General features: G+C 44.2%; 3 protein-coding genes across 3 annotated transcripts in view; all 3 read left to right on the top strand.

Annotated features, from left to right (window-relative positions):
* LOC148087363 (ras-specific guanine nucleotide-releasing factor 2-like) overlaps positions 1–2,657 on the top strand; it is a 34,802-nt gene extending 32,145 nt beyond the window's left edge. The window contains exon 23 of the mRNA XM_087786256.1: positions 1–2,657. This exon is cut by the window's left edge and continues 303 nt beyond it. The gene's annotated coding sequence lies outside the window, so the exon portion shown is untranslated.
* LOC148087361 (ras-specific guanine nucleotide-releasing factor 2-like) lies at positions 155–19,874 on the top strand. Its single transcript, XM_087786246.1, has 9 exons — positions 155–254; positions 5,817–6,010; positions 6,084–6,193; positions 6,399–6,517; positions 12,921–13,081; positions 13,159–13,225; positions 14,375–14,511; positions 19,152–19,234; positions 19,466–19,874. The coding sequence occupies exons 1-9, from the start codon at positions 155–157 to the stop codon at positions 19,857–19,859; spliced, it is 1,365 nt and encodes a 454-aa protein (XP_087642372.1). The 3' UTR covers positions 19,860–19,874.
* LOC148087362 (tripartite motif-containing protein 16-like) lies at positions 14,518–17,789 on the top strand. Its single transcript, XM_087787751.1, has one exon. It carries the CDS (start codon positions 15,841–15,843, stop codon positions 17,440–17,442), a length of 1,602 nt encoding a protein of 533 aa, XP_087643877.1. The 5' UTR covers positions 14,518–15,840; the 3' UTR covers positions 17,443–17,789.
* Positions 19,875–20,825: the final 951 nt, after the last annotated feature.

Raw genomic sequence — 20,825 nt, 5'->3', positions numbered from 1 at the left:
AAAAAAGAAGAAAAAAAGAGATGTAGCATTTACAGAAGTGTGACATAGAGGAGCTGATGTCTCTGTGCTGTCGTTCGTGTTCTGTCGTGTGATCGGAGGACAAACTTCCGACGCTTTACCCTGCATGACTGCGGCTTAGCTCCCAGGCTTTAGCATGCTAGCGCGCCACCGGACGCATCGTCGGCGGGCGAGTCCCGCCTCAGGACCGAACCGAGACCCCGGGTGCCTTTTGAACCTGAAGGCCGACTCCACACGTTTACAAATCTTTTGATACCTTGAAACTAGTTTGAGCACTGCCGATTCTGAAGTTGTGATGTCATCAAACCGCATACGAGGAGAAAATCCGAAAAACTACAGATACGATCATAGATAGGATTGCAAAGCATGATGGGGAATTCCAGTCTACTTACTCGACTTTCTTCCTTCTCATAGGAGACGTACAGGTGGGGTCGCCTCTTGATGACATCACATCCTGAGAGCGAAAACCCTGCGACTAGTTAACCGTTTTCTCTGGTCAACTTTTCCAGATCTCAGCACATCTCTTAGGTGTCACTGAACAACCCTCGCTCTCCTGTCGTGGGAACCTGCTTGAGAACTTGGCTCCTGCATGGGTTTTGAGTGATGTAATTTGTGATGTCACTCTTAGAGCACAAAACCCACCGTATGTTAACACACAGAAAAGAAAATAATAATTGATATAACTTTTGTTCTATTGATTGTAACTTTCTGAAGGTTTTTTAGTTGTTTTTTTAAAAAATTTTTTAAAAAAGATGGTATTTTCTCTGAAGTAACATTAGTTTGTAACTGTTGTCACGACACTTGTTCTAATCAAGTTTCTCAAAAGCATGAACCTGTAAACTAATTATTAGTTAGTATTATTAGTTTTACTGTTTTCCCAAAACATTCTACTGACACTAAACAGGTCCGCGGTGAAAAAAAAAGGTTGACTTAAAGAACCAGTGTATTTGTAACAGCCACAACATGTGAGGATGCACATATATCGTGTACGTCTGTATATTACAAAATAATACTTTTATAAGGTATAGTATGGAGGAGATACTTTACCAATTAACTTATTGAGATTTTTGTTTAGAAAAAGAAAGTATATATATTAGTTCATAATATGATGTAGGACTTAAAAACATTAGCAACTCGCCCATACTTTTTTTTTTTTTTAAATAACTTGAAATTCTAAAATCTAAAAAAACAGTTTTAACCCTTTAAATTCAAAATAAACCTATTCTTTACAAGATCCCAGGTTTAATATACGTTTCATCTTCAGGTGTCCATTTAAATGAATGTCTTTCAAATTAATGTATTTATAAGAGAGTTTATGGAGAGAACAGATAGTGTTGCCAATTCTTCTTTATCTTCTAGGCATGAACCAAACAAGAGTTTAAATCTTTCTCTTTTTTTTTAAAGAGAATAATGTGCTTTTCAGAAATGTACACAGTTGCGTTCCTGGTGATGACGTCACGATAGGACTGACGCGAGGATATTTTAATTTTTATCATTTCTATTAAGGAATTAAACTTCATAACGTCAGAACGTCAACGTTGACAGTAATAACAACTATTAAATAAAATAAAAATAACGCCGCGCCACTCAGCCAATCAGAGGAAGTGACGTCACTGACGTATCGTTTATTGTTCTTCTAAAAGTTCTTCTACAATGATAAATCAAATTAATACAGTTACTTATTGTGCATTTGGAGTTGAAGCACACTCACAAAGTTAATTTGACTTTTAAAAGTTATTATTTTATTTTATAAAAAGTAAATTAAGAAAGAGCGAAATTAAATGAAGTGACGTCATCACTAGTCGACAGCCAGAGCAAACTGTACGCAAACGTTCCGTTTATCCCAGTGAATAACGTCTTGAAAGGCCTTTTAAAAAAAATCCCGAGTTCCTTTGAAACGCGCATGTTGAACCTCTGCTGTGGCGGTGCTCACCAAATGTCTCCCTCTAGTGTTCGGATGGCGACACTACACGTGCTGCTTCCCCGCCTCCTCCCGTCAGTCATGAGTGTTGGATGTTTGACCTTCTTGACCTCTCGAGATGTAGCTTCCGCTGGAGTGACACAACCTTTTCCTCGCTGCGCTGCGTTCATCGTCACACACACTGTTATTTTTCTACACGGAGACTTCCACGGGCGGAGAAACTATTTTTACATTGTGAAGCTGTGAATATTTCTTTTTGTGTTTTTTCTTCTGCATCCCACACGGCTGTTATACTACAGATGTAGCATTTAAATAACGAGTGTGTGTCCGTGTGAAGATTGTCGTGCTGCATGCACACAACAGCTGCATGTTGTCGCATGTGTGACCGGACGCTTCCTTTTTAATCTCTGCTTCTCCAGTGTCTGTAGCCGTCGACCTTTGACCCCGGTCCACCGATGATGGTTTGTGTGCGAGTGTGTGTGTGTGTGTGTGTGTGTGTGTGTGTGAGAGTGTGTGTTTCGGCATGAGTCGCGGAGAAAACTGTTGTCCGGCTTTGCTTTCTTGACAAAAAACTGTGTTTGTAATTCCAAGTGCCAGTTGGACATCCTGGTGTGCGAGCACTCGTGCGATGTTTTGTAACACGTGTGTATCGTTCGTTTCACTTCTTCGTTTCGCTTTTTCCACTCGTAGGTGCAGGAAATAAACTCGCCATGCCTTACACGCGTGTTCTTCCTCCTCGCGGCCAACCATCGCAGTGCATTACAGATGAAATCACGTGATTTTAATAAATGTGTTTAAATATTTAACTAAAATATATTATTTTAATTTATACTGTACTTCAGGAGTGGGACAATAATTAAATATGTGGGGAAAAAAGTAAATAAAAAAGGACAAATTATGAAACTATAGTTTTGTAATTATGCCTGATATTGTAATTAAAAAAAAAGCTAACGTTTTTTTTAATGTTTAGATACTTTATATCTATTTTCCCGCCAAAATATGTTCTTACCTTTGTTTTATGTAATTGTTTCATTACATTCGTTTTTTTCCCATTCATTTTAAGGCACAATAAATATGCAATATAAGGGGAAAAGGATCTCGATAAAAAAAAAAAAAATTAATAATGACTAATTCAATATAAAACTTCATAAGTGACATGAATTTGGTGACCATCAGAGTTGTAATTACAAAGCTATTAAAAAACATATGTGAAATATTGCAAAAAAATAGCGATTTTGAAAATTTAAAAAAATAATTAAAAAAACGAATGAGTGTAGTAACTTGATATGAAGGTACTTCATAAGTGACATGAATTTGGTGACCATCGCAATTGTAATTGAAAGAAAGTCTGCTGGTTAAAATCAGACAATATTTTTCAACACTACATTTTTGTCAGTGTAAGTAATTTATTACTTTTAGTAATTTGTAAGTAAATCCTGCGAGATCCAGGCTTTGACTGAGGACGAGAGGATACAGTGACTCCAGCAGCTTTTAAAGCTGATGTTTGGACATATTTTCAAAACAAACGAAATCAGTTACGACTTCGTCAAGAGTCATGTGGTCTGTAAATACTACAACACCAGAGTCAATTACTAGACAATACTACACATATATCCTTGTTACTACAGTATCACAACACCAGAGTCAAGTACTCGACAATACTACACATATATCCTTGTTACTACAGTATCACAACACCAGAGTCAAGTACTTGACAATACTACACATATATCCTTGTTACTACAGTATCACAACACCAGAGTCAAGTACTCGACAATACCACACATATATCCTTGTTACTGCAGTATCACAACACTAGAGTCAAGTACTCGACAATACTACACATAGATCCTTGTTACTACACTATCACAACACCAGAGTCAAGTACTTGACAATACTACAAATATATCCTTGTTACTACACTATCACAACACCAGAGTCAAGTACTCAACAATACTACACATATATCCTTGTTACTACACTATCACAACACCAAAGTCAAGTACTTGACAATACTACACATATATCCTTGTTACTACACTATCACAACACCAGAGTCAAGTACTCGACAATACTACACATATATCCTTGTTACTACACTATCACAACACCAAAGTCAAGTACTTGACAATACTACACATATATCCTTGTTACTACACTATCACAACACCAGAGTCAAGTACTCGACAATACTACACATATATCCTTGTTACTACAGTATCACAACACCAAAGTCAAGTACTTGACAATACTACACATATATCCTTGTTACTACACTATCACAACACCAGAGTCAAGTACTCGACAATACTACACATATATCCTTGTTTCTACAGTATCACAACACCAGAGTCAAGTACTTGACAATACTACACATATATCCTTGTTACTACAGTATCACTATATATTGTATAAGGGTGTTGGAAAATATTGATATGGCGATCATCGCAATAATTTACTTTATTATTATTCAACAGGACTGTATAGATTTTCTTTTCTATTTTAATAATTGTATTAAGAATAGTTGTTTATTATTTGAATAGTTAGTTATTTAATGGTTTATATTTCTTGGTTTATAAAATGAATGAATTATAAACTAATTAGATTTAAAATTGACATTAACATGCAAATATACCCAGCGTTCATTTTTGTGTTGCAATTAAACTTCCGGCCGCTAGATGGCAGCAGTCATTACTTCCTCTGTACATTGAAATCCAGGGGATGACTGAGGATGAGAGGATACAGTGAGTCCAGCAGCTTTTAAAGCTGATCTTGTCAATACACATTTAGTTATTTGCTTACGTCTCAATTGAGCTCAGAAAGTTTTATTTTCAGTCAAGAAGGTTCAAAATCAAAATTAGGTTTAAGTTGAGTTTTGAATGATGCAGTAACAAGACATCACTTCTTACATTTACATCATCAATGAAAAATATTGATTTATTCAAGAAAAGATTGACTGATCAACGGGCTACATTAGAGGTTTTTGAGGTGGTGGCCGCCAGGGGGCGCCAGAGGGTTCTATGAAAAGTGAAGGGAAGAGTATAATATAATAATGATGATGAAATTTATTTAATGATATGATACAATACAAACGATCGAACATGTTCAACATTGATTCCATGAATATTACATTCAAATATTCGTCTGAAATGTGTACTCATTAAGCATTTGTATCATGAAATGGAACTAACTTGTGATTAATTAACATTAAATAAATCCAATAATATATTATTTATTTGAAGTGTTAAAACCTAATAAAAAATGGCAAAAACGAACCTATTAAGAAAAGAATTTAACAAATATATTGTTAAAATAAATACATAACTTGTTTTGTAATAAAGATGTATTTTTAAAACAATATAAATATTTTGTATTTTATTTTAATCGTGTATATATATGCAATAAATATTTCTTCATACAATTATATTTAATATATTGTATTGTAAAAAGTGCACTATAATAAATACAAAAAGTTACTATTATTATTATTAGTTGTGTGTATTTTTGTGGTTCATCTTATTAAATCAAAATAATACATTTAAAAAAAAAAATTGTAACTTAATCTGTAATTAAGTTACTTTTAAAAAAAAAATGTATATATACATTACAAAAATATTTTACACATGCAATAAATATTTTCTTCTGTATATTATATTGTATTATGAATAAAATAATAAAAAGCATTACTTATTTATTATTATTCTCATTATTTTTAAATTCAAAGTTAATTTTATTCATAAGTTCTGAATCATGGGAGTTTATATATATTTGTGTTTTTCCTAAACTAACTCATTATTGGCTGTAAAAGATACACTTGAACGTGTTTATTGAAGAAAAACAACATGTCACGTTAAAACCTCATGTTTCCTCCCGACAGCCGACCTGTTTGACATCCTGCTGTCAATGCTCGACATCTACCAGGAGTTCGTCCGGAACCACCAGTATAGTCTGCAGGTTCTGGCCAACTGCAAGCAGAACCGGGACTTCGACAAGCTGCTCAAACAGTACGAGTCCAACGGGGCCTGCGAGGGCCGGATGCTGGAGACCTTCCTCACGTACCCCATGTTCCAGGTGTGACCTCCACCCCCCCGGGAGTGATTGTTTCAACAAGTGTTCAATGTTGTTTGATTTCTCCACCTACAAGATCCCTCGCTACATCATCACTCTGCACGAGCTGCTGGCGCACACGCCTCACGAGCACGTGGAGCGCAGGAGTCTGGAGTTCGCCAAGTCCAAGCTGGAGGAACTGTCCAGGTGAGGGTCTTGTACGAAGTTAAAACTGGTGCGTTTCTCCCACATACTCCGGGTTGGATCACGGTACGAATGTGTAGTTACGTCAATGCAGGTGACTAGTACAGATCTCATGTCACGGGCATGTGGGACTTACGAACCCGTTTTCACTCCATACTCTGGTCCTGGGTTTGATTGTGGACTTTGCTCAAGAGTTCTTTGTGTTCAGGGTGATGCACGACGAGGTGAGCGACACCGAGAACATCCGGAAGAACCTGGCCATCGAGAGGATGATCGTGGAAGGATGCGGCATCCTGCTGGACACCAGCCAGACCTTCGTCCGCCAGGGTGAGTCCTCTGAACCAGGGTGAGTCTTCTGAACCAGGGTGAGTCCTCTGAACCAGGGGGTGAGTCTCCTGAAGCAGGGTGAGTCCTCTGAACCATGGTGAGTCTCCTGAACCAGGGTGAGTCCTCTGAACCAGGGGCGAGTCCTCTGAACCAGGGTGAGTCTCCTGAGCCAGGGTGAGTCCTCTGAACCAGGGCGAGTCCCCTGAACCAGGGTGAGTCCCCTGAACCAGGGTGAGTCCCCTGAACCAGGATGAGTCGCCTGAAACAGGGTGAGTCTCCTGAACCAGGGTGAGTCTCCTGAACCAGGGGTGAGTCCTCTGAACCAGGGCGAGTCCCCTGAACCAGGGTGAGTCCCCTGAACCAGGGCGAGTCCCCTGAACCAGGGTGAGTCCCCTGAACCAGGGTGAGTCCCCTGAACCAGGATGAGTCGCCTGAAACAGGGTGAGTCTCCTGAACCAGGGGTCCCCAACCTTTTTTTTCACCACGGACCGGTTTAATGTCAGTATCAAGATTTCGCGGACCGGTGCAAGTACCATTTCAGTCCGGACACTTCCTACATGATGACGACACACGTCACAAATGTGTCTTCAAAAGCTTTTTTATGAGTAAAAAGATATAAAAATTCAATATAAATGTGAAATATGTTGTAGAAAGTGTCCAGAAACAGGTCGATAATCACAACAGGCAGGAATGGAGTCTTAGTCGGGACAAAGGCAAGGAGACAGGGTATGAAGCAGGAATACTCAGCGGCAGAATACAGGTACTGGAAAATGGTGATTACAAGACAAGGACGTGACAGAGAGTGGAGGCTTAAGAACACAGGGGATCAATAAGCAGCAGCGGGGGGCGGGACTGACGAGACACGGCTGGGAACAATTACTACTCAGACAGGGGGGAAGTAAGACTAGCACAGACACAGAAGGGAGCGGCTTTCACAATAAAACCGGAAGCACAAGGAGGAACATGTAGACTCATGACAGTTGCACCGAGTAACGAGCTGGAAAATGTCGTGTGCGTCTGGAACATGTGACAAACAGCATAAAACTGTTGTTCAGTATAATAACGACACACCTGAACCACTGTGAACTCTTTTACAACTTTATTTACAGCGTACTTGTGACCTCAGGCCTAGAAAATAAGGAAATAATATCCATCTGTTGTCTTTATCATGTTCTCTGGTCGCTATGGTAACGTGTAAACATACCATCACAATAAAAAAACACAGTCCTCTGAACCAGGGGTGAGTCCCCTGAACCAGGGGTGAGTCCCCTGAACCAGGGGTGAGTCTCCTGAACCAGGGTGAGTCCTCTGAACCAGGGTGAGTCCTCTGAACCAGGTTGAATCCTCTGAACCAGGGGTGAGTCCCCTGAACCAGGGTGAGTCCCCTGAACAAGGGCGTGAGTCCTCTGAACCAGGGGTGAGTCCTCTGAACAAGGGCGTGAGTCCTCTGAACCAGGGGTGAGTCCTCTGAACAAGGGCGTGAGTCTTCTGAACCAGGGGTGAGTCCTCTGAACCAGGTTGAATCCTCTGAACCAGGGGTGAGTCCCCTGAACCAGGGTGAGTCCCCTGAACAAGGGCGTGAGTCCTCTGAACCAGGGGTGAGTCCTCTGAACAAGGGCGTGAGTCCTCTGAACCAGGGGTGAGTCCTCTGAACAAGGGCGTGAGTCTTCTGAACCAGGGGTGAGTCCTCTGAACAAGGGCGTGAGTCCTCTGAACCAGGGGTGAGTTCCCTGAACCAGGGGTGAGTCCCCTGAACCAGGTTGAGTCCTCTGAACCAGGGGTGAGTCCCCTGAACCAGGGTGAGTCCTCTGAACCAGGGTGAGTCCTCTGAACCAGGGTGAGTCCTCTGAACCAGGGGTGAGTCCCCTGAACCAGGGTGAGTCCCCTGAACCAGGAGTGAGTCCTCTGAACAAGGGCGTGAGTCTTCTGAACCAGGGGTGAGTCCTCTGAACAAGGGCGTGAGTCCTCTGAACCAGGGTGAGTCCCCTGAACCAGGGGTGAGTCCCCTGAACCCGGGTGAGTCTCCTGAACCAGGGTGAGTCTCTGAACCAGGGGTGAGTCCTCTGAACCAGGGCGTGAGTCTTCTGAACCAGGGGTGAGTCCTCTGAACCAGGTTGAATCCTCTGAACCAGGGGTGAGTCCCCTGAACCAGGGTGAGTCCCCTGAACAAGGGCGTGAGTCCTCTGAACCAGGGGTGAGTCCTCTGAACAAGGGCGTGAGTCCTCTGAACCAGGGGTGAGTCCTCTGAACAAGGGCGTGAGTCTTCTGAACCAGGGGTGAGTCCTCTGAACAAGGGCGTGAGTCCTCTGAACCAGGGGTGAGTCCCCTGAACCAGGGGTGAGTCCCCTGAACCAGGTTGAGTCCTCTGAACCAGGGGTGAGTCCCCTGAACCAGGGTGAGTCCTCTGAACCAGGGTGAGTCCTCTGAACCAGGGTGAGTCCTCTGAACCAGGGGTGAGTCCCCTGAACCAGGGTGAGTCCCCTGAACAAGGGCGTGAGTCCTCTGAACCAGGAGTGAGTCCTCTGAACAAGGGCGTGAGTCTTCTGAACCAGGGGTGAGTCCTCTGAACAAGGGCGTGAGTCCTCTGAACCAGGGTGAGTCCCCTGAACCAGGGGTGAGTCCTCTGAACCCGGGTGAGTCTCCTGAACCAGGGTGAGTCTCTGAACCAGGGGTGAGTCCTCTGAACCAGGTTGAGTCCTCTGAACCAGGGGGGAGTCCCCTGAACCAGGGTGAGTCCCCTGAACCAGAGTGAGTCTCCTGAACCAGGGTGAGTCCTCTGAACCAGGGTGAGTCCTCTGAACCAGGTTGAGTCCTCTGAACCAGGGGTGAGTCCCCTGAACCAGGGGTGAGTCCCCTGAACCAGGGTGAGTCCTCTGAACCAGGGGTGAGTCCTCTGAACAAGGGCGAGAGTCTTCTGAACCAGGGGTGAGTCCTCTGAACAAGGGCGTGCGTCCTCTGAACCAGGGGTGAGTCCCCTGAACCAGGGGTGAGTCCTCTGAACCAGGGTGAGTCCCCTGAACCAGGGGTGAGTCCCCTGAACCCGGGTGAGTCTCCTGAACCAGGGTGAGTCTCCTGAACCCCCAACTTTTTTTTCACCACGGACCGGTTTAATGTCAGAATCAGGATTTCGCGGACCGGTGCAAGTACCATTTCAGTCCGGACACTTCCTACATGATGACGACACACGTCACAAATGCTAACGTTTCTTCAAAGCTTTTTTATGAGTAAAAAAAAAAAAAAAATTCAATATAACTGTTAAATATGTTGTAGAAAGTGTCCTTTAATTGCACAATTAAAATTATTTTCACTAATCGAAACCTTTTTTTAAAAAGACTTTAATGTTTGCAACGTGTGACGTCACCGAGTAGTGAGCTGAAAATGTCGGTGCGACTGGAGTGTGTGACGAACAGCATAAAACTGTTGTTCAGTATAATAACGACACACCTGAACCACTGTGAACTCTTTTACAACTTTATTTACAGCGTACTCGTGACCTCAGGCCTAGAACATAACAGGAAGTAACATCCATCTGTTGTCTTTATCATGTTCTCTGGTCGCTAAAGGTAACCTGTAAACATACCATCAAAATAAAACGACACAGTCCTCTAAACCAGGGTGAGTCCCCTGAACAAGGGTGAGTCCTCTGAACAAGGGTGAGTCCCCTGAACCAGGGTGGGTCCCCTGAACAAGGGTGAGTCCCCTGAACCAGGGTGAGTTCCCTGAACCAGGGCGTGAGTCCTCTGAACCAGGGGTGAGTCCTCTGAACAAGGGCGTGAGTCTTCTGAACCAGGGGTGAGTCCTCTGAACAAGGGCGTGAGTCCTCTGAACCAGGGGTGAGTCCCCTGAACCAGGGGTGAGTCCCCTGAACCAGGGTGAGTCCTCTGAACCAGGTTGAGTCCTCTGAACCAGGGGTGAGTCCCCTGAACCAGGGTGAGTCCTCTGAACCAGGGTGAGTCCTCTGAACCAGGGTGAGTCCTCTGAACCAGGGGTGAGTCCCCTGAACCAGGGTGAGTCCCCTGAACAAGGGCGTGAGTCCTCTGAACCAGGAGTGAGTCCTCTGAACAAGGGCGTGAGTCTTCTGAACCAGGGGTGAGTCCTCTGAACAAGGGCGTGAGTCCTCTGAACCAGGGTGAGTCCCCTGAACCAGGGGTGAGTCCCCTGAACCAGGGTGAGTCTCCTGAACCAGGGTGAGTCTCTGAACCAGGGGTGAGTCCTCTGAACCAGGTTGAGTCCTCTGAACCAGGGTGAGTCCCCTGAACCAGGGTGAGTCCCCTGAACCAGAGTGAGTGTCCTGAACCAGGGTGAGTCCTCTGAACCAGGGTGAGTCCTCTGAACCAGGTTGAGTCCTCTGAACCAGGGGTGAGTCCCCTGAACCAGGGGTGAGTCCCCTGAACCAGGGTGAGTCCTCTGAACCAGGGGTGAGTCCTCTGAACAAGGGCGTGAGTCCTCTGAACCAGGGGTGAGTCCTCTGAACAAGGGCGAGAGTCTTCTGAACCAGGGGTGAGTCCTCTGAACAAGGGCGTGCGTCCTCTGAACCAGGGGTGAGTCCCCTGAACCAGGGGTGAGTCCCCTGAACCAGGGTGAGTCTCCTGAACCAGGGTGAGTCCTCTGAACCAGGGTGAGTCCTCTGAACCAGGTTGAGTCCTCTGAACCAGGGGTGAGTACCCTGAACCAGGGTGAGTCCACTGAACAAGGGCGTGAGTCCTCTGAACCAGGGTGAGTCCTCTGAACCAGGGATGAGTCCTCTGAACAAGGGCGTGAGTCTTCTGAACCAGGGGTGAGTCCTCTGAACAAGGGCGTGAGTCCCCTGAACCAGGGGTGAGTCCTCTGAACCAGGGGTGAGTCCCCTGAACAAGGGTGAGTCCCCTGAACAAGGGTGAGTCCCCTGAACCAGGGTGAGTCCTCTGAACAAGGGTGAGTCCCCTGAACCAGGGTGAGTCCCCTGAACAAGGGTGAGTCCCCTGAACCCGGGTGAGTCTCCTAAACCAGGGTGAGTCCCCTGAACCAGGGTGAGTCTCCTGAACCAGGGTGAGTCCCCTGAACCAGGGTGAGTCTCCTGAACCAGGGTGAGTCCTCTGAACCAGGGGTCGCCAACCTTTTTTTTCAACACAGACCGGTTTAATGTCAGGATCAGGATTTCGCGGACCGGTGCAAGTACCATTTCAGTCCGGACACTTCCTACATGATGACGACACACGTCACAAATGCTAACGTATCTTCAAAAGCTTTTTGATGAGTAAAAAAACATAAAAAATTCAATATAACTGTGAAATATGTTGTAGAAAGTGTCCTTCAGTTGCATAATTAAAATTATTTTCACTAATCAAAACTTTTTTTTTAAAGTCTTTAGTGTTTGCAACGTGTGAGTCACCGAGTAGTGAGCTGGAAATGTCGGTGTGACTGGAGTGTGTGACGAACAGCATAAAACTGTTGTTCAGTATAATAACGACACACCTGAGCCACTGTGAACTCTTTTACAACTTTATTTACAGCGTACTCGTGACCTCAGGCCTAGAAAATAAAGAAATAATATCCATCTGTTGTTTTTATCATGTTCTCTGGTCGCTATGGTAACGTGTAAACATACCATCAAATGAATGCATTAAACAACAACTAAAGATATATATATATAATTATATATATATCCAAATATTTAAGGACACAAAAGAAACCCCCCCCCTCCGGCATAAGTCATATAGTTCTCGCATGAACGGGATAAATATTTATAAAAAATAAACTTTTCAACTACAATTCCTGAACTACAAATGGATTAATGACTCTTAAAAGTATAGAGAAAATAATACTATCATTCAATAGTTAAAGGAAGACAAAGATAAAAAATACAAATGGTAATATCGTATCGATACGATAGTTTTTTTTATTATTATTTTTTTTTTAGAATCCCTTATTAGTCCCGCGAGGGGAAATTCAACCATTCACACATACTGATGTGAGTAGGCTGCACACTTGCGCCAAGTTCACCATCAGGAGCAATCAGGGTGAAGTGTCTTGCTCAGGGACACAACGACACAAGCTTGTCTGGAGCTGGTTATAGTAACAAGTATATATGTGTAGTATTGTCTAGTACTTGACTCTGGTGTTGTAGTATTTACAGACCACATGACTCTTGACGAAGTCCTAACTGCTTTCATTTGTTTTCAAACCAAAATATGTCCAAACATCAGCTTTAAAGGCTGCTGGAGTCACTGTATCCTCTTGTCCTCAGTCATCTTATGGGATTTCATTGACGTAACGGCTGCTGCCTTCTGGTGCCAGGTTTTAATTTCAATAAAATATCATAAAATAAAATAAAAAGATATAATGTAATCAAGAGAAGAAGAAATATTCAGTGTGTGTTCCTGAGTTTGTGCGACCGGTGACCGACGGACGTTGTCGTCCTCAGGGTCTCTGATCCAGCTGCCGTCCGTGGAGCGAGGGAAGCTCAGCAAGGTGCGTCTGGGGTCTCTGTCCCTGAAGAAGGAGGGCGAGCGCCAGTGCTTCCTCTTCACCAAACACTTCCTGGTGTGCACCAGGAGCTCCGGGGGGAAGCTGCACCTGCTGAAGGTGACCCTGCCGTGGACCAGCACCCCAAGTCTCTCTCACCTCCCTCTCACCTCCACCTCCCTCTCTCTCCTCCGCAGCAAGGTGGCGTTCTGTCGCTCATCGACTGCACTCTGATAGAGGAACCCGACGCCAGCGACGAGGAGTGTGAGTCTGTCTTCGGTGTTTTCACACTTTCATCACCACTGACCCTATTAATGAGGTGACGCGTGTGTGTGTGCATGTGTGTGTGTGTGTGTGTGTGTGTGTGTGTGCGTGCGTGCGTGCGTGCGTGCGTGCGTGCGTGTGTGTGTGCGTGCGTGCGTGCGTGCGTGTGCGTGCGTGTGTGTGTGTGTGTGTGTGTGTGTGCGTGCGTGCGTGTGTGTGCGTGTGTGTATGTGTGTGCGTGTGTGTGTGTATGTGTGTGCGTGTGTGCGCCCTAAACACCAGCCTTAAAATACCAGACACTCCTTTAATGCCATGCCCTGACCTTTGACCTCACTGCTCTATTACTTTTATTGCACATTAAAGCCTGGATATTAAGTACGCACAAACATACACAACCACACACAAGTACGCACACACCTACACCTACGCACACACACCTACACAAACACACATGTACACACACACACGCACTTACACACCTAGACACACGAACACCTACTCATACCTACACACACCTAAGAATACACACAAGTATGCACACACACAAACATAAACACACCTAAACAGACACATACACACACCTACACAAACATGCCTACACACACACACACACAAGTATGCACACACACATTCACACAAGTACACACACACACCTTAACACCTACACATACACACACAGCTAAACACATTCAAATAAAAACCCTTGTACACACACACCTACACACAAACACACACACACTTATACACACCTACACACACATAAAGGCGTTTTACAAATAACTATTACTTACTTGTAACACAGATAGTGTTTCTATATCTAATTATTTAAAATCATAAAATGACAAAACTTTTTTTTTCTTTCCTTTTTAAAATGAATTTTCTGATTTTTTCTTATCATATCAAAGCCTTGATTTGATCCAAATTAAATGTATTTTGAAAGTAAATATTCGCCAAAAGGACTTTATTATAATAATGATTTATATTTACATTTACAGAAGAAAAACTAAAACAAAAGATCAAATGCTCTTACTAGTGTAAAAATAATTTGAAAACCAATGAAAAAAAGGTATTTTAATAAATTATAATTTTTCAATGGAGGCAGTAAAAAAGTACTAACTCATGTTCTAAAGGGATCTTTCTGCCGCTCAGGTAAAGGAGGCGCTCAGGTGTTCGGTCAGCTGGACTTCAAGCTGGTGGTGGAACCGACCGACTCGCCCGCATTCACCGTCGTCCTGCTGGCGCCGTCGCGGCAGGAGAAGGCGGCGTGGACCAGTGACATCAGCCAGGTGACCAACTAAGACCTTCTCCACACATTCAACTAAAACATCACACACAAACTGAACAGTTAGACTGAAAATAACACAACAATTATTGATATCATTGATCAAATATTTAAGATCTGACAGAGACACACGATTAGACACACACAAATGCACACAGACACACAATAGACACACACCACCAGCACTATGTAGAGACACAAGGACAAAGACGCACACTCAATCAATCAATCAAATATACACACACACCCCGACACACACACACACACATTGATAAACTAACACACATGCATGCAAATGTACAGACACGCACGCACACACACACACACACACACACATTGATAAACTAACACACATGCATGCAAATGTACAGACACGCACGCACGCACACACACACACACACACATTGATAAACTAACACATATGCATGCACAGACACGCACGCACACACACAGATACACAAACACAGAGACAGACACACACACAGCTATACACACACACACACACTCAAATAGACACAACTGGCAAGTAGAAACACACCACTAGCACAAATGTAGACACACGAACATGTAGACATACACACACACACACAGACAAGGAGACACACACACCGAAATACGTACACACATATAAACACACCAAGACACACATAAACCTGCACGCAAATAGACACACACACATGTCGATACACACACACACACACACATAGACACACACACACACACACACACACACACAAGCATGTTGACACAAATACATAGACACATTCACGCATATATACACACACACACACAAAGACACACATTCATCAAGACACACACATGCATTAAGAAAAACATGTGCATTGACAAACATACACACACACACACACACACACACACACACACACACACACACACACACACACACACACATAGACACAAACACACAAAGATACGCAAACACAAGACATGGAGAAGATCCATAATTCATTGAGGCAGACGAACATATTTGTTCAGACATAAGCATAAACACTAACTTAGACATTTACACACATTTACACACATTTACACACATTCACACGTAGACACACTCATGCACTAAGACATACACATGCACAAATGAACACACGCACACACACACTTGCACGTAGATACACACACATGCAGACATTTAGAATCACACACACGGAGACACAAACATATTTGTATGGGTGTGAGACAGAATCAAGGTGTGTCGAGGTCATTGTCAAGAACGATCAGGTGAGTCCACAGGTTGGACCAGATTGTTACGTCAACAGGTGACTGAGAGCATAAAAGTGTTGACCTGTGAAGGGAGTGTTTCAGTCGCACAGACATGGAGACTAGAGTTGATCTGAAGAGAGAATCTTTCTCTTGTTCCATCTGTCCGGATCTACTGAAGGATCCAGTCTCTCTTCCCTGTGGACACAACTACTGTAAGATCTGTCTTGAAGGTCACTGGAAGGACAAGTACATCTACGATTGTCCTCAGTGCAGACGGAGCTTCACACCAAGACCTTACCTGCAGAAGAACACTGTGTTAGCAGAGTTAGTGGAGGAGCTGAAGAAGACTGGAGCAGCTGAGAACCTCTGCTATGCTGGACCTGAAGATGTGGTCTGTGACGTCTGCACTGGGAGGAAGATGAAAGCCATCAAGTCCTGTCTGATGTGTCTGGTCTCCTACTGTGACCTTCACCTCCAGCCTCATCTAGTAGCTCCGGCCTACAGGAGACACAAGCTGGTCCAGCCGTCCAAGCAGCTCCAGGAGATGATCTGCCCTCAACACGAGGAGGAGAAGAAGATGTTCTGTCGTTCTGATCAGCAGCTCATCTGTCACCTCTGTGCTGTGGACCAACACAAAGATCATGACATGGTCTCGGCGGCAGCAGAGAGGAGGGAGCGAGAGAAAGACGTGGATCAGAGTCGAGGAAGGATCCAGCAGATGATCCAGAAGACAGAGGAGGACCTGAAGCTGTTCCAGCAGGAGGAGAAGAACAGCAGACTCTCCGCTGATAAAGCACTGAAGATCAGTCAGGAGACCCTGGACCAGATGATCCAGATGCTCCAGAGAAGAAAGTGTGATGTGGAGCAGAAGATCAGATCTCAGCAGGAGACTGAAGCCGCTCGAGTCCGAGGACTTAAGGAGCAGCTGGAGCAGAAGATCTCTGAGCTGAAGAAGAAAGATGCTGAGCTGCAGCAGCTGTCACTCACCGACAGTCACACCGTCTTCTTCAAGAACCTGACCTCACTCTCAGAGGTCAGTGAAGACACGACCTCCTCCACGACCCTTGAGCAAACTCACCGTCACTTTGAAGAAGTGTCAGCCTTCATGTCAGCCTGGAGAGACCAACTCCAGGACCTTCTGAGAGACATGTGGACCAACATCTCACTGATGGTCCATCCAGAGAGAGAGCAGTTCCTCACATACTCACAGGACATCACTCTGGATCCAAATACTGCAAACTCAAGGTTGATGTTGTCTGAAGGAAACAAGAAAGTGACATTTATGAGTAAAGATCAGTCTCGTCCTGATCATCCAGACAGATTCATTAAATATCGTCAGGTCTTGAGTCAAGAGTCTTTGACTGGACGTTGTTACTGGGAGGTGAAGATAACAGAAGATGTTATAGTAGCAGTTTCATACAAGAACATCAGCAGATCAGGAGAAGAAAGTTGTTTTGGAAATAATGACAAATCTTGGCATGTATATAGTGAAAACTCTGGTTGTTCATTTAGACACAACAAGGTCAGAACTAAAGTCTCCAGTGTCAGACCCTCCACAGTGGGGGTGTACCTGGATCACTCTGCTGGTCTTCTGTCCTTCTACAGCGTCTCTGAGACCATGACTCTCCTCCACACAGTCCAGACCAAGTTCTCTCAACCTCTACATGCTGGACTCAGGGTTGTGTCCTCGTGTGAGTTTGTGAAGCTGAAGTAGACAACAGTGAGATTGTGTGGTTAAAGTAGGCGACAGTGAGATTGTGTAGTTAAAGTAGACGACAGTGAGATTGTGTAGTTAAAGTAGACGACAGTGAGATTGTGTAGTTAAAGTAGACGACAGTGAGATTGTGTAGTTAAAGTAGACGACAGTGAGATTGTCGTCACATCATTAAGTGAAGCTTCAATGTTTGGATGAAAGTCTCTGAGAACGTTTGTTGGTTGTTTGTGCTGCAGTGAAGACACAGTGACGTCATGTGACTCGACTTGATTGTCCAGCTTTAGATTCTTACTGACGATGAATGTCTTCTTGTAACTGATCTTTAATAAACATGATTCATGGTCAGACTGGTGCGTCTCCTTCCTCTGACGCGTCCACGACAAAGAAGTAAGGTTGCAGTAAACAATCACAACACAGACGGATACAAACACACACAGACACACACAGACACACACACACAGATACAAACACACATGGACACACACAGACGGATACAAACACAAATGGACACACACAGACCGATACAAACACACAGACACACACAGACACACACACAGATACAAACACACATGGACACACACAGACGGATACAAACACAAATGGACACACACAGACCGATACAAACACACAGACACACACAAACACACACACAGATACAAACACACATGGACACACACAGACACACACACAGATACAAACACACATGGACACACACAGACAGATACAAACACACATAGACACACACAGACACACACACAGATACAAACACACATGGACACACATAGACGGATACAAACACAAATGGACACACACAGACAGATACAAACACACATAGACACACACAGACACACACACAGATACAAACACACATGGACACACACAGACACACACACAGATACAAACACACATGGACACACACAGACAGATACAAACACACATAGACACACACAGACACACACACAGATACAAACACACATGGACACACATAGACGGATACAAACACAAATGGACACACAGACAGATTCAAACACACATAGACACACACAGACACACACACAGATACAAACACACATGGACACACGCACAGACAGATACAAACACACATGGACACACACACAGATACAAACACACACAGACAGATACAAACACACATGGACACACACACAGATACAAACACACACAGACACACAGACAGATACAAACACACATGGACACACACACACGCAAAGACAGATACAAACACACATGAACACACACACAGAAGGATACAAAAGCACACACAGAAGTATACAAACACACACAGACACACACAAACACAAACACACAGACAGATGCAAACACACAGACTCACAGAAGGATACAAACACACACACAAACACAGACACACACAAACACACACAGACACACAAACACACACAGACACAAACACACACAAATACACACATACACAAACACACAGACACACACACAAACACACACAGACACACACACAAACACACACACACACACAAACACACACAAACACACACAGACACACACACAAACACACAAACACACACAAACACACACAAACACACACACACACACAAACACACACAAACACACACAGACACACACACAAACACACAAACACACACAAACACACACAAACACACACAGACACACAAAGACACACACACTGATGATGAAATGCTACTTTGACTCTCCAGTGCATCGACAACATCCGCTGCAACGGCCTGATGACCAGCGTGTTCGAGGAGAACTCTAAAGTCACGGTTCCTCACATGATCAAGTAAGTGTTGCGTCTTCTCTCTCCAACCCCAGGACTGTAGTGATCCTCCTCCTGCTTCTGTTGCCTTCTTCTCAACCGACGGTTCCTTTTTATCGTGGCTTCTTCGGGGAGGAATCCTGTTTATCCTTTTTCGACGGTTGTTTTTTCGTGACACTCTTTTCTTGCCGAGCAGTGCAGCAGTCACCCATGCTTCGTTGTGTGTGTGTTTTTTTGTAAACGTGTATCCATCAGATCCGATGTGCGTCTCCATAAAGATGATGTTGACATTTGCTTCAGCAAGACGCTCAACTCCTGCAAGGTCCCGCAGATCCGCTACGCCAGCGTGGAGCGTCTGCTGGAGAGGCTGACCGACCTGCGCTTCCTGTCCATCGACTTCCTCAACACCTTCCTGCACACCTACAGGATCTTCACCACGGCGACCGTCGTCATGGACAAGCTGGCCGACATCTACAAGAAGCCCTTTTCTTCCATCCCTATCAGGTACACAGACGTCTCGTCGCTAACACGCACGATAACGTCACTCACGGCGGCCATTTTGTTTGGTGAACACAAGTTAGTTCTCTTATTTGTGCGACTATTTTCTCAATCAAGAGATGACGCACAACATGGTTGTTGCAAGTTTTGAGGGTTTTTTTACACTTAGCAAATGATTTAGGTGTGCGTGTCTGTGTGTGTGTCTGTGTGTGTGTCTGTGTGTGTGTGTGTATCCATGTGTGTCTGTGTGTGTGTGTGTCTGTGCGTGTATATCCATGTATGTCTGTGTGTGTGTCCATGTGTGTGTGTGTGTGTGTGTGTGTGTGTGTGTTTCTGTGTGTGTGTATCCATGTGTGTCTGTGTGTGTATCCGTGTGTGTGTGTGTGTGTGTGTGTGTGTGTGTGTGCGTGTGTGGGGGTGTGTGTGTCTGTGTGTTTGAGAGTATCCATGTGTGTGTGTGTGTATTTCTGTGTGTGTATAGCCATGTGTGTCTGTGTGTGTGTATCCATGTGTGTGTGTGTGTATATACATGTGTGTCTGTGCGTGTATATCCATGCATGTCTGTGTGTGTGTGTGTGTCCATGTGTGTCTGTGTGTGTATCCATGTGTGTGTGTGTGTATCCATGTGTGTCTGTGTGTGTGTATCCATGTGTGTGTCTGTGTGTGTATCCATGTGTGTCTGTGTGTGTATATCCATGCATGCCTGTGTGTGTGTGTGTGTGTGTCCATGTGTGTCTGTGTGTGTATCCATGTGTGTCTGTGTGTGTATCCATGTGTGTCAGTGTGTGTGTGTCTGTGTGTGTCTGTGTGTGTATATCCATCCGTATCTGTGTGTGTGTATCCATGTGTGTCTGTGCGTCTATATCCAAGTGTGTCTGTGTGTGTATCCATGTGTGTGTGAGTGTATCCATTTGTCTCTGTGTATGTGTATCCTTGTGTCTGTTAGTGTGTATCCACATGTGTGCATGTATCCAAGTGTGTGTCTCTATGTGTGTATAAAAGTGTGTGTCTCTGTGTGTGTGTATCCATGTGTGTGTGTATACATTTGTGTGTGTCTGTGTGTATCTAAGTGTGTGTAACCATGTGTGTGTGTGTCTGTGTTTGTATCCATGTGTGT

Source organism: Callionymus lyra, chromosome 1 (assembly GCF_982586985.1).
Source record: "Callionymus lyra chromosome 1, fCalLyr1.hap1.1, whole genome shotgun sequence".
NCBI lineage: Eukaryota > Metazoa > Chordata > Actinopteri > Syngnathiformes > Callionymidae > Callionymus > Callionymus lyra.
Note: the sequence above shows the minus strand (reverse complement) of the source record. Positions and strands in the feature narration are given on the sequence as shown.